Source organism: Humulus lupulus, chromosome 3 (assembly GCF_963169125.1).
Source record: "Humulus lupulus chromosome 3, drHumLupu1.1, whole genome shotgun sequence".
Lineage (NCBI taxonomy): Eukaryota > Viridiplantae > Streptophyta > Magnoliopsida > Rosales > Cannabaceae > Humulus > Humulus lupulus.
The window spans coordinates 283,125,425-283,139,813 of record NC_084795.1 but is presented as its reverse complement, the minus strand read 5'-3'; the positions used below and the strand labels follow the sequence as shown (position 1 = coordinate 283,139,813).

At 30.1% G+C, this 14,389-nt stretch overlaps 1 protein-coding gene and 1 long non-coding RNA gene across 2 annotated transcripts; both read right to left on the bottom strand.

Annotated features, from left to right (window-relative positions):
• Window positions 1–2,708: 2,708 nt before the first annotated feature.
• Window positions 2,709–9,529, bottom strand: LOC133824769 (uncharacterized). Its single transcript, XR_009888568.1, has 2 exons — window positions 8,237–9,529; window positions 2,709–2,958 (listed from the first exon to the last, which is right to left on the bottom strand). It is a non-coding gene; the product is annotated as an uncharacterized LOC133824769 (long non-coding RNA).
• Window positions 9,530–11,220: 1,691 nt separating this feature from the next.
• On the bottom strand, window positions 11,221–13,557 carry LOC133824767 (probable lysophospholipase BODYGUARD 4). The gene is made up of 4 exons (XM_062257746.1): window positions 12,990–13,557; window positions 12,412–12,767; window positions 12,043–12,233; window positions 11,221–11,645 (listed from the first exon to the last, which is right to left on the bottom strand). The coding sequence occupies exons 1-4, from the start codon at window positions 13,417–13,419 to the stop codon at window positions 11,318–11,320; spliced, it is 1,305 nt and encodes a 434-aa protein (XP_062113730.1). The 5' UTR covers window positions 13,420–13,557; the 3' UTR covers window positions 11,221–11,317.
• Window positions 13,558–14,389: the final 832 nt, after the last annotated feature.

Genomic DNA, 14,389 nt, shown 5'->3' with positions numbered 1-14,389 from the left:
TTAATCTCGTAGTGATAACAAGAGATTATATGTTATATGCTTAATATAATATTAATATATATGATTATTAAAACATATAGTTTACTTAAATTTGTTATAAAACATATAATTTTATATAATAATGTTTAATTAAATTTTAATAAATAAATAAAGACACACTATTAAACGTATTTGTGTTTAATTATGTTTTTTTTCTAAGTTTAATTAAAATTTACTTAAGTTATAAAACGTATGGTTTTATTATTTTTAAATAATTATTATTGTAAAATATCTCAAAAATATCATATTTTAATTTGTTTAATTATCTATTTAAGTTTAATAAATATTTACATTTTATCGTTAAATATGAGAATATACTGTTAAATATAAAAATATTATATTAAAGATAACGGAAAAAAATAAAAATCCGTTAAAACAAAAAATTTATGTTATCTACACAGTTTTTAAATATAATATATATATCGATAATATTGTCCATCAAATTCAAATATTATATAGAAGCGTATGTCTTAATTTACACGGGCCATACCTATAGGTAGATTAGCTTTCTTTAAAAGATTTGTTTATTTATAGAATATGGAGAATGAGATTACACATGAAATGGAAACCATAATCCATTGCTATATCTTCTTATATTTTTTTATTTATTCTTCCACCAAATTAAAAATATTTAATGGTTTAATATTCAAAGGTCCAACTTGGAAGCTTAAGTCAAATCACATTATGAAGCCCACATATTGAAAATTTTCAGACATATTATTAATGATTCCAATTTCTCAACTTTGTTATGTAAAGAATTTCCACAAATTCATAAAACCCCCCACATTCAATTTTTCCAAACAAGAAAAAAAATTGAAGAAAGTTATGACATGAAAGCAACCAGCTTTTCAGCTATATATATATATATATAAAAAAAAAAATCATTATGTCTAATAATTGTGTTGTCATATTCAATTTATTTTCATAAAAAACAAACTTAGAAGTCTATTTGAACCATTCACTACTACAAAATGCATTTTATAGGTCACCATATTAGGACACACATTTATATGCGAGCCCTTAAAAATATTTGTGGACTTATTATAACACTTATTAAGAGTCTTTAAAGTATACATTTTAGGACGCACAATGAATGTCATAATTACTCATGCGAGTCCTAAAAGTATATGAATAAATTTGAGTCAATAAAGATTTTTAAAGGCACACTTTGAGTGTCCTAAAAATTTTATAAGGGGAGTGGAAGCAAGGCCTCGAGGATCCCATCATATATCTCTTTTATATAATAAGTATGTAGATAACAGAAATTATTTGTTTTAACGGTTTTTTATTTTTTTCCATTAATTTTAGCGAAATATTCTTATATTTAATAGTAGATTGTAAACCTGAGTTAAATTTAAATAAATAATTAATTAAACAAATTAAAACAAGATATATTTTAGATATTTTACAATAATAATTATTTAAAAATAATAAACTATATATTTTATAACTTAAATAAAATTTAATTGAACTTAAACTTAATATTATATTAAACATATAATATATAATATTTTGTTATCACTGTCAAATTCAAAAACTAGAAAAAACATAATCTTAAATAAAAATAAATAAAGTAACAATTTAAAATATGATATTTTTAAGATATTTTATGATTATTTAAATAATTAAATCATATTTATTTCAAATTAATAAAGGCATACATATCATTTGTTTATCTCATAAATTTGTGTGATAATTTAATTTTTATCAAGTGATTGAGCTTTTTTTTTTTACCAAATTCACCAAAGGATATTGCGAGATACATTAGAAACTAAAAATAGTTGATGCATGTATACTGACTTTTTCTATTATTATTTTATTTCTTTTATTTTAAATATTATTGTAATTTATATATATGTCATGTAAATATATATCTATGTTAATATTGTGTTTAGATGTTATATATAGAGATTATTAATATAAATATTTATATATATTATAGAACTATAATTCATTATATTATATATATATTTTAAAAACTGTGAATCAATTTTTATCAAGATAATATAATAGACAATGCTTACCATTTTAAAAATATACAAACGTACACTGACTAATATATATATAAATATCTGTAATTGTTATTTGATATGCTTCATCTATAGGAAGAAAAGCTTTTGTCATTATACTATGGACTGTGATGAGAATATAACAATTTGAATGTCATCTACCGTATGGGTAGGGAAGTCAAGTCTTGAACAATTTAAAATTTCCACAAAGTTGTTGGAAGTTGATAATCTTTCATACTCTGATTATTCTTTATTAAAGTGAAGAAGAGAGATGTTAATTAATAGACGTAATTAACCAGCAAGCGTTGTGCTTAAGAAATTTATTACATCTGATAAGATGATCTGAATATTGATCAAAACTTCTCACACTCGTTGTTTTTGGACTTCTATGAGAAATAAGTTTTTTCAAAATAAGTTAAAGTACATGAATATGAGAAAGTTACTATAAAGAAGAATTTCAGTATTATCTACACTACAATGGAAAACTACATAACTAATTCTTGTACATTTACAATGGAAAACTACATATAACTAATTAACGGTAGCATGTTTCTAGGCAAACATGGTGAACATAAAATCTGATTAGCCACCAACTCGGGATATGATTAAATTTGAAATTTGTCGCTTGAGTTTTCTATTATTGGAGCATGGTGTCTCACATAGAATAAATGTAAGAATATTGAGTCATTAATAAGAAGATGAGTAATTCCACTAATCACACCAATTGATTTTTAGATATAACTTCATGATTCTTGTCATAGTATCATGAATCAAATCCGCATAGTGCAAAAAGACATTTGAAATCCAAAAAAATAAACGAGCTCAAAAAAAGTCACTTGTGATCAGGTGATTCAAGATTGGTGAGCGAAAATTTGGCACCATTTTGATGGGGATATTGGAGTATGGTGTCCTACATAAAATAAGTGTAAGAATATTGAGTCATTAATAAGAACAATAGTAACTCCACTATTCACCAATTGATTTTTAAATAGAATCTCATGATTCTTGTTACCTATCAATTAGTTACTAATAAGATTAATTATATTTAAGAATTTTCTTTTTAATTTCTGGTAATTAAGTAATTTTATTTCTGACTTTTTTTTGAAAAAAAAATTATACAAGAAAAAGTATTGCTAATTAATACTAAAACAATAAAAGAGAAAAATGAATATGTCATTGGGAAGAACCAAAACAGAGAAAGGAAACAAAAAAAAAAGTGAGGATTTCTAGTGAAGCTTGTTATGTAAAGGTTTTCTAATTATATGCATTGAGCCAAATAAATTGAATAAATAATGCTTGAGCATGTATGATCATATTATTATCCAAAATACTAAAAAAAAAGAACAGTCCTAAACAAGTTTCTTTAAGATTCACATTGAATAATCCTTATTCATATATTTTGTAAAAAAAAAATCTAATACATATTAACTAAATTCAATGTTGATTCAAAGAGAAAATAATAATGAATTTCGAAATGCTTCTAAATTTATGGCTAAATTAAGATTAGCGAATAATGATCTTCTAGATCAATATATTAATTTCGTATAAGCTAAATGTACAATTCTATTGAATGAGTATAATTAATGTGCTCAATGATTTTTTTAGTGTTATTTATAATTATTTGAATCTAAAACTTATATTAAAAAAAATCGAGAGACCCAAAATTTTATATATTCTACATTTTATTACATATGTGAGCTCACATATTTGAATTTTTTTTTTATGATTCCAGCTTTGTTATGTAAAGGGTTTCTACAAATTCATGAAATTCCCATATTCAATTTCCCAAACAAGTGTGTCAACCAACACTTCAGCCATGAGCAACAAGTGAAGGTTGTGAAGCCCATAAACGTTCAAGATTTCTAGTGAACTTTTTCTCTCTACCAACGATTTAGTACTATGATTGGCACCTATTAGAGAATAGAATCCTACATGGAAAGTATGTAAGATCATCATACCATTTATAAGAGCATGAGAAATTCCACTCATCACCAATTGATTTTGGGATGGAACCTCATGTTTTTTACCTTGCACCACATCCTACTTCTAGACTACTTTCCAAATTCTAATATGGTATCATCAGCCAAAGAAAACTCTAACGAGTAAAAAATGATCCAAATAAAAAACCGGTCCAAAAGAAGAGAGTCAAAAAGAGTCATTGTGATTCGAGGATAGTGAGCCGAAAAAGAGCCAAATGAGTCAAAGAACCACTTACGATCGAGTCGTCCAAGATTAGTGAGCGAAAATAGCCACTATCTTGAGGGGGATGTTAGAGAATAGAATCCTACATGGAAAGTATGTGTGATCATCATACCATTTATAAGAGCATGAGTTACTCCACTCATCACCAATTGGTTTTGAGATGGAACCTCATGTTTCTTACCATGCACCACATCCTACTTCTAGACCACTTTCCAAATTCTAACATGATATCATGAGCAAAAAAAAATTCTAACGTGTAAAACACGATCCAAATCCAAAACCGGTCCAAAATAAGATAGCCAAAAAGAGTCATTGTGATTCGGGGATAGTGAGTCGAAAAGAGCCAAAAGAGCCACTTACGATTGAGCCATCCAAGATTGGTGAGCAAAAATAGCCACTATCTTAAGGGGATGTTAGATAATAAAATCTCAAATGGAAAGTATGTGAGATCATCATACCATTTATAAGAGCATGAGTTACTCTACTCATCACCAATTGGTTTTGAGATGGAACATCATGCTTCTTACCATACACCATATCTTACTTCAAGACCACTTTCCAAATTCTAACAACACCTCTTATGATGTTAATATCTGCATTTGGAGCTTTTCTCTTGATGTTGTCATTGCACTCAACAGGGATAACCTTGTCTTAATCTCCATGAAGCACACAAATCTTCACCTTGACCTCACTCAAAACTCTCAAATACCTTTCCATTAACTTATTTCCTCCATATAAGACATTGTGCATGGAATGCCAAGCCGAGTGGTGTGTGTCTAGCCAAGTTCATAATCATGAAATGTAGGTCCCTGGAAAGAAAAGAGCTATAACCAAACCAAGAATAATTTTAAGTTTATTATGTTTTTTTTTTGGTGAGTATTAGACTTAGTCATATATATATATATATATATATATGTGTGTGTGTGTGTGTCTTACTCTCTCCTTAGAAGTAGCTTCAATAGTTTCTCCCATGCCTTGTGGAATAGACATACAAGTAAGAAAATAGTTCGACCAATGTGCTCGTGCCATGAAATAACAATAATGGTGGCCATATTTTCCTTTTAGCAAGCTCTTCAAGCACCCTTCTGGATCCAAATTCTGAAGGAAAGATAGGCTGATATTCGAAAACACCATATAGATTAAAACCAATTCTCGATGTTGTTTACTTCCCTAGTCAAATCCACTAACAATGATGAAAGTTACACACACGGATTATAACAATCTCACTTGTATTCTCAGTACAAAAAATCAACTCTCAGCAGGCTTGACCCTAAGCACAGGCTAACCATACCTCTACCTGGGAACTCTACCTGGGAACTCTAGTTAAAAAAGTCTCAAACTTTAGAAAAATTATAATTTTTTTCCCTATATAAAAGGCCTCTAAATTACTTAGAAAAATACCATTTTATATATGATTATTTAAAAATATCATATTTTGTATTTAGTCCCTAAAACATCAGGTCGACCCTACTCTCAATAGTCATACAAAACAGAGATATTCGCTCCTCCAGATCACTCCTCTCTTAGCCTGTAACACCTCAGAGAACCAATAAGCCAACTAACATAACTGACATTGTAGGAATTGGTTCAGTCAGCTATGCTGACCTGTTCATTTCAGTTACTAACAGCTTCACTGTTTTACTCTTCTTAGTAATGTTAGTTAAGTATAGTTGTCTATATATAGACATTACATTGTACAGGTTATTTTAATGTCAATTTACATTGTATTAGCTCTGTAATCTTGTAAGAAAACTGATATAGAAGGCTTTCAAGATTGTAATGTAGACTTATATTTAGCAATAAAGAAAGTGGCTATTTCATTCAAATTCTCTTCTTCTTCTCACCTCTGCTCTTTAATTTTCTCTGTCTAAAGTTCTATCAGATTGAGCTAATAATAACTGTGACAGTTCAGCTGCCATAGAGGGTTTTGTGGACTCTGACTATGCTGGCTACCTTGATACCAGGAAGTCACTCACAGGGTATATATTTACTGCATTTGGTACAGCTATCAGCTGGAAAGCAATCCTGCAAAAGGTAGTGGCTCTATCCACTACAGAGGCAGAGTATATTGCACTAACAGATGTTGTAAAGGAAGCACTTTGGCTGAGAGGAATAGCTCGAGAGCTCAAGCTTCAAGACCATATTATCACAGTTCCTTGTAATTACCAGAGTGCGATACACTTGTCCAAAAATCAAGTCTATCATGAGAGAACTAAACATGTGGACATCAAGCTACATTTTGTTAGAGAAATCATCTCAGAAGGAGTTGTATCTGTTCAGAAAGTTGCTACTGATGATAACCCATCTGACATGATCACTAAAGTGTTACCAAGCAGGAAGTTCTTTTACTGTTTGGACTTGATTCAACTTAAGTGATCCCTTGTCCACTGTTTTGTCAAAAATAGCAGCCACATTGTTGAATTTTTTCTAATGTCATAGCTACTAAACCAAGGTGGAGATTTGTAGGAATTGGTTCAGTCAGCTATGCTGACCTGTTCATTTCAGTTACTAACAGCTTAACTGTTTTACTCTTCTTAGTAATGTTAGTTAAGTATAGTTGTCTATAAATTGATATTACATTGTAGAGGTTATTTTAATGTCAATTTACATTGTATTAGCTTTGTAATCTTGTAAACAAACTGATATAGAAGGCTTTCAAGATTGTAATGTGGATTGATATTCAGCAATAAAGAAAGTGGCTATTTCATTCAAATTCTCTTCTTCTTCTCACCTCTGTTCTTTAATTTTCTCTGTCTAAAGTTCTATCAGATTGATCTTAAGCTATTTGATCAACTGTATTTGATTAAGGATTCACAACAGACATGAACCAAAATATTAATTGTAATAACAATTCTCTACCAAAAGAAAGCAAGATTTTGTTGGCTAAAGAAGTTTGTGCAAGTAATCATACTAAATAATATGTATGACACTAAACTTACAGGAGCTACAATGCTATTGCAATGTTGCACCCCGTGGAGTATGCAACCAAGTGGAAAGAATCCAGCTGAAATGGACTGATCACTGATTTCTCTATCATTTCCATGTGATCCTTTATAGTATAGAAACAAACAACCCAATTATGCAACAACAAACAACCTATAGCTACGGTTTACTGGTTTGGTTTTGGATACATGTTGAAACATTGTTTCTGTCCACCATGAAGAAGAAGAAAGAAAGCCATGCAAGAATACCACATTCTCTACTACTGTCTTTCCACCACTTTCCTCATGGATGGCTGTCAAATAAGAAAGTCAAACAAAATCAATTTTACATCATGTTTGTCAAACCCTGCAATCTACTTTGCATTAATTTGAACTATCTGACCTTACAATATTCAAGAACTAGAAAATTGTAGTAATTTCTATGTAGGTATCTAGCAAAAACTTGAACCTCACATCTTGAAGAACAAACTACATGTCTGATTACTGCTACTAATTCTTCTAATCATCTCAAATCTTTCTTTCTTGAAACTAGTTTCTGAGTCTAACCCTACAATATTGGAGAACTAGAAAGTTGTAGCAATTGCAATGCAGGTATGTAGAATGGACTCGAACCTTACATGTCATAAAACAAACCTTGTGTCTGATCATTTGAGCTACCACTTTTGGGTCTATCTCATGTAGTTTACGCTTTAGGGATGTTTGGTACAAGGTTTGAGTTTGTGGGAAATGTGAAACTAGGTATTTAAAGGGGTTAAGATTACCTCGAATCAAACTAAACTAAAAAATGAGATCACTTGGAAACACAAACCCCCATGTCATTCAAAATAAATTTAAGACATTCACATTTCCCAAAACCCCATACTAAACACCCCAATAAGACCAATAGTTTGGAGTTAAGAAGTGGTATGATTAAAATGTGAATAGTTTTAAGTTGAATTTTAATATATACTAAAAATGCAAGTTTAGAATAAAAGAATATAACTTTCCAAGCCAACAAAACAAACAATCGGATAAAAATAGGAACTTTTGTAGATTAAAAGTTACCTTGTTGAGAAGGCTGTCTAATTCAAACATAAAGATTATGGTCACCACCACCATTAACATTACTTATCCATGAAAGACAGGACTCACATCCACAATGAGACCACCTGGAACTGAAACCCATTTGTCTACTATCACTTTTCTCTGAACCATTCTTCCATTTTCTCGAGAATCTAAGAAAACCCATTTTCCGAAAAATGTTTTCCCTCTCAAACAGAGTCTCAGAGAGCTCACCACCATCTTCCATGGCATTGCCCCTCCCCTGCTTTTGATCCTCTCTGCTTAGGCAGTAGCACATTGTGATCTGCCCTTTGAACAACTCATCAATGCATCTGTGAACTAAACAGAGGACAGTGTCAAGAAAATCTAGGACTAGAAAGACCAGAAAACTGAAAGCAGAGACTAGTTTCTTTGTGGCCATTTTCCTGAGAAAATTGCTGGAGGCATGGAGGGAAAATTCCAAAATGCGAAGTTGGAGGGGTAAAGAAGAATGAAAAGGAGTGCTGAAAATCATGTGATGGAAAATAGACTAACGTTAATGGAGATTCTTCACTATACTAAGTTACAAAGAAAAACGTGTTTATAATATCTCATTTTCTGCAGTGTTTAGATGTCCTTTTTTAAAATGAAAGGATATGAAAGGTGAGTTTTAAATGGCAAGGTAAAACAGATGTGACAGTTTTATTAAACAAAACAAATTTATTTTAGAGAGGACTAAAGCTACTTTTTAAAAAAAATTAATATCACGTCAATTAGTATAATATTCTGGTGCACGTATCATATTCATATCTTAATGAGAATTTTTCAAAAATATAACATTTATACTATCAATATGCAAAAATATGTCATTTTTCTTTCCATTCTTCTTCTTCTCCTTTTTTCATTTATATATTTTTTTCATATTTTTTCAGTTTTCTTTCTTTCTTTTTTTTTTCTTTTTATTTTTATTTTTTCTTCAGTTTTGTATTAATTATTTTCTCCTTCTATTTTTTTTCTTTTTTTCACACATATAAGCTTTTTTTTCTTCTTCTATTTTTTCTTTTCATTTTTTCTACCAATTTTTTCATTCATATTTTTTTCTTTTCATTTTTTTATTATTTTTCTTCTTCTTCTTCTTTTTCTTTTAATTTTATTTATTCATATGTTTTTTTTTTCCGTTATCATTTCTTTTATTTTTTTCATTTTTATATTTATTCTTTTCTCATTCCATTTTTTTTCATTTTTTTCACACATATATTTTAACATTAAATAATTATTTTACTATTTTTTTTATTTATTATTGTAATTTTTTTATAGTTTTTTCCACTATGTGTAAAAAAAATTTAAATTAATTTTTTCAGTATTTTCTTTTTACTGTAACACTTATAGGGATGCCAAAATTTGGAAAGAAAACTAATAAAAATATGAAAACTTGAATGAGTAACTGGTTACCTTCACGTTCTGGTGTGTGTATATTTATTGGTTATTTATGGTAACTAGTTACCTATGTTACTAAAATCATAGTTACTTTTTCTTCCTTTTTAAATGAAGTGTTCTTCCTCTTTTTCCTTCAAATTTGATATTTCTTTTCATATTCAATATGAGTAACTCGTCACCCCTCTTATGGTAACTAGTTACCCCTCTTATGGAAGAAAGTTAATCCTCTCAGGAGAACTGGTTACCCTTCCTGATACATGTTATTTAACCTAGCTCTAGGATTTTTTTTACATAACTGTCAAAAATCGATCAAGTAACTGGTTACCTTATCCAGGATTTGAAAAAAGAAACGTACAATCTAAAAAAAGAGAGAAAAAATGTTTATGACAAATAAAAAATAATTTTAAAAACAATTCATAATACAAATTTTTTTTTGCAAAACAACCAAAAAAATTTAATATAAAATTAATAATAAAAAAACAATATAAAAAAACAAATAAGCTAAAAAAATAATAATCAAATTACAAACATACCCTTCCAAATTAATAAAACTTGATTAAGAGTAAAATTATGGCATAAACCAACTTTTATATAAAAATATGAGAAAATAAACCCATATAGGTAAAAAATCTTAAAAAAAACAACCATAGATTAACTTTTTTTGAAAAAAAAAACTATATTTTTGCACACTATTAAAAATCTCATATAAAATATAATTCCCTCTATCTTAATTTACAAAATAACATTTCTTTGTGGTTATTTGACACCAAATAGTTCGTCCACAGGTGAGAATAATGAGCCCAAGCCCACTGAGTCCATTTGGTCCTCTTCATCTTGGACTGGGCCCTAGTCCATCTAGCCATGTTTACAACACGTTAGTTATAAATAACAAAATCATTTTCTAATCTATAGTATTAGAAAAAAGTAGCTTTTAGTGTATTTTCATTTATTTTTTTAATTTTATCTAAATTTTAGAGTTAGATTTTGTTGGTTATTTTCATCAGTGTGAAATACTTTGCATGTCTAGTGGTAGATTTGAATTTTACGAATCCACTAAAATGAATTTTATTAGGTTTGATTAGATATTTTTCTTGGGTTTAAGTGAAATTCACCTAAAAATGTCATCTTTAAATACTCTAGAATGTGAAGCACTCCAAATATATAAATATATGTTAAAATAAAATTTTAAACTAATACTTTACTTAGGCAAATGACTTCATTTTTCTTTAAGTTAAAATGATAAATTGATGTTATTAAAAAAAAACATTAATATGTGAAGTCTTTTATATCATTATTAGAGTTTATGATAAAAGATGCAATAATATTACCAATAAAACTACAGCATTTTAGTGTTTTAAATTAATAAAGAAAAAAATGTCAATAAACATTTTTTATTCATAATTTACTTTCTATTATATTTTAATTTCGTTATTTTTTTTCAAAAATAAAAAATTATCTAAATTTCAGATTTGTTAAATTTACTTTTGTCTTTTAGTGTTGATAATAAAAACAAAAAATGAAAAAAAAAAATGTCATTGGGAAGAACCAAAATAGAGAAAGAAAGAAGAAAGTGAGGACTTCTGGTGAACTTTGTTGATTCCAATTTTTGACCTTTATTAAGTAAAGGATTTCCAAAATTTCATGAAAACCCTAATTTCAATTTACTTTTCAACTATGAGAAGCAAGTGATGCCCATACAAGTTCAAGATTTCTTGTGAACTCTTTCTCTCTACCAAAGATTACAGTCCTATGATTGGCACCTCTTATGATGTTAATCTCTGCATTTAGAGCCATTCTCTTGATGTTGTCACTACACTCAACAGGAGCAGTCCTGTCATGGTCTCCATGAACCACACAAATCTTCACTTTGGCATCACTCAAAACTCTCAAGTACCTTTCCATTGACTTGTTTCCTCCACATAACACATTGTGCATGGAATGCCAAGCCGAGTGGTGTGTGTGTCTAGCCAAGTCCATAATCATAAAATGTAGGTTCCTGAAAATGGGAAAAAAAATCATAATCAAATAACCAAGAATAGGGTTTATACATTTTCGGAGCCTGTGTTTTGTCTCATTTTCTGTTTAGACTCTCTGTTTTGATAAATTATTTTTTGTATCATGTGTTTTGTAAAATTTTTCAAATAGAAGTCTAAACCCGATTTTAGTCAAAGTTTTCTTAATTGAAATCACAAATAATTTACCAAACTAACAATTCAGAATAAAAATAAAATCATTCTGCTTAAAAACTGTGGTCTATTTGAACTATTTTATAAAATATAGGGTCTAAAAATAAATTTTTTAAAACATAAGGTCCAAACAGATAATCATAAAAAATTCATAGTCTAAAAAAGTATAAACCCGAACAAGAATAATACGAAGTTTGGTGATCTTACTTTTTTCTTAGAAGCAGCTTCAATAGTTTCTCCCATGCCTTGTGGAATCGGCATACAAGAAAGCAAACAGTTCGACCAATGTGCTCGTACCATGACATAACAGCTGACCCAAACAACAATGGTGGCCATATTTTCCTCTTAGCAAGCTCTTCAAGCACCCTTTTCGCTCCAAATTCTGAAGGAAAAACAGGCTGATGAAAACACTAAAACGATTAAAAATGGTTTGGAGTAGTCTCGAAAGGAAACTCAATGTTGTGTACACCCTAGTCAAATCCACTAACAATGATGAATCGAGAAACCATGTTTGTTGAGTCCCTAAAAACCTCATCAAGAAAGCCAACTAACATAACTGACAAGAACCAAACTTACAGGAGCTACAAGAGTGATTGACTTTATGGACTTGGAATGCTTTGCAGCCAGTGCTATTGCAATGTTGCACCCCATGGAGTGTGCAACCAAGTGGAAAGAATCCAACTGAAATGGGCTAATCACTGATTTCTCTATCATTTCCAAGTGATCTTTTAGAGTATAGAAACAGTCTCTTGGCTTTGGACTCATTCCGAAACCCAATAGGTCAACAGCAAAGAGCCTATAGCTACGGTTTACTGGTTTGGATAGATTTTGAAACACTGATTCTGTCCATAGTGAAGAAGAAGAAAGAAAGCCATGCAAGAATATCACATTCTCAACTACTGTCTTTTCACAACTTTTCTCATCGATGGTTTCTGTCAAACAAGAAAGACAAACAACATTAATTTTACATCTTGGGAACTAGAGCATTTTCAAAAGTTCTACTTGATATTCAATTCGATCTAACTCTATAGTTTAAAGCCAACAGTTTGAAGTTAAAACGTGAATAGTTTAAAGTTGACCTTAATTAGCAAACCAAACAAATTCAAACCAACAATATGGGGTCAAAATAGGAACTTTTCTAAAGCAAAAATTACCTTGTTGAGAAGGCTGTCTAATGCGAACATGAAGATTATGATCACCACCATTACTCATCCATGAAAGACAAGACTCGCATCCACAATCAGACCACCTGGAACCACCCATTTGGAAATTGACACTTTCCTCTGAACTGTTCTTCCATTTTCTCGAGAATCCAAGAAAACCAGTTTCCCGGAAAACGTTTTTCCTCCCAAACAGAGTCTCGGAGAGCTCACCTTCGACTGTGGCATTTTCCTGTGTTTGTTCCCTGTTTCGGCAGTAACACATTGAGACCTGACCTTCCAAAAACTCATCAATGCCTCTGTAAACAAAACAGAGAACAGTGTCGAGAAAATCAAGGACGAGAAAGACCAGAAAACTGAAGGCAGAGACTAGTTTTGTGGTGGGGTTCAGCGGCCATTTTCCCGAGAAAATTGGAGGCAGCATGGAGAGAAAGCTGGAGAGAATGTGATGTGAGAAAATGGGTTGTTCGTAGATAAGAAGATTAATGGCTAGGATTGTTGAGGTTTGAAGATCATGTGATGGAAAATGGAGTAACGTTGAAGAATCTCGATCGAGATTCTTCTTTCTACTAACTTCCAAAGAATAACGTGTTATAATTCAATATAATATAAATAGCAAGAATAAAAAAGTATTATTTTTTTTTGCTCAACAGAAAAAGGAAAAAGTCAAAATAGTGTTTTCTTGTATTTTCATTTTATCATTAAAAAAATAAATAAATAAAAGCGTTTGACTATATCTTCAGTTTCAGAAAGGTGATTTTTAAAGGGAAATTTGATAAATCATGCTTACATTAGCTTAATATTTAAAATTTGAACCAAAGTTAACCACCATATGATACAAATGCTCATCTTTCATTTAATACCAAAAATACCCTCATACATTTCCTCTCTATTCTCCCTCTTCCTCTCTACCTTTCATTTAATAGCTTAATAATTAAAATTTGAACAAAAGTTAACCACCATTTAGAATGTTGTTTAGATGTTGGATCTGTAGTTTGTTGGTATTTTTTGCTGTTTTTTTTAGTGAAAATCGTGTTCTGTGAAAACCTGCATTTTTTTTTGTTCCTTGAGTTTTTTTCGAAATGCCCGATAGTGTCCGATAGAGGCCCGATTCGGGCACGATAGTTATTGAGTTTCAAGGTTAGGGATAAAGGTCCGATGACAACCCGATGGTTGCCCGATAGTCAAGGTTAGGGATGGTGGTACGACGGTATTACGATAGTGGGTACGATAGTGTGCAATACTGTAGTTATTTCCATAATGGGTACGATGATGGTACGATATTAGCACGATAGGTGTACGATAGAATTTGTTAAGTAGTTACTATAACATCGTAATTTTAGAATTTGTAGTGGGACGATATAGGTACGATGGTAGTACGATAATAGTTAGTT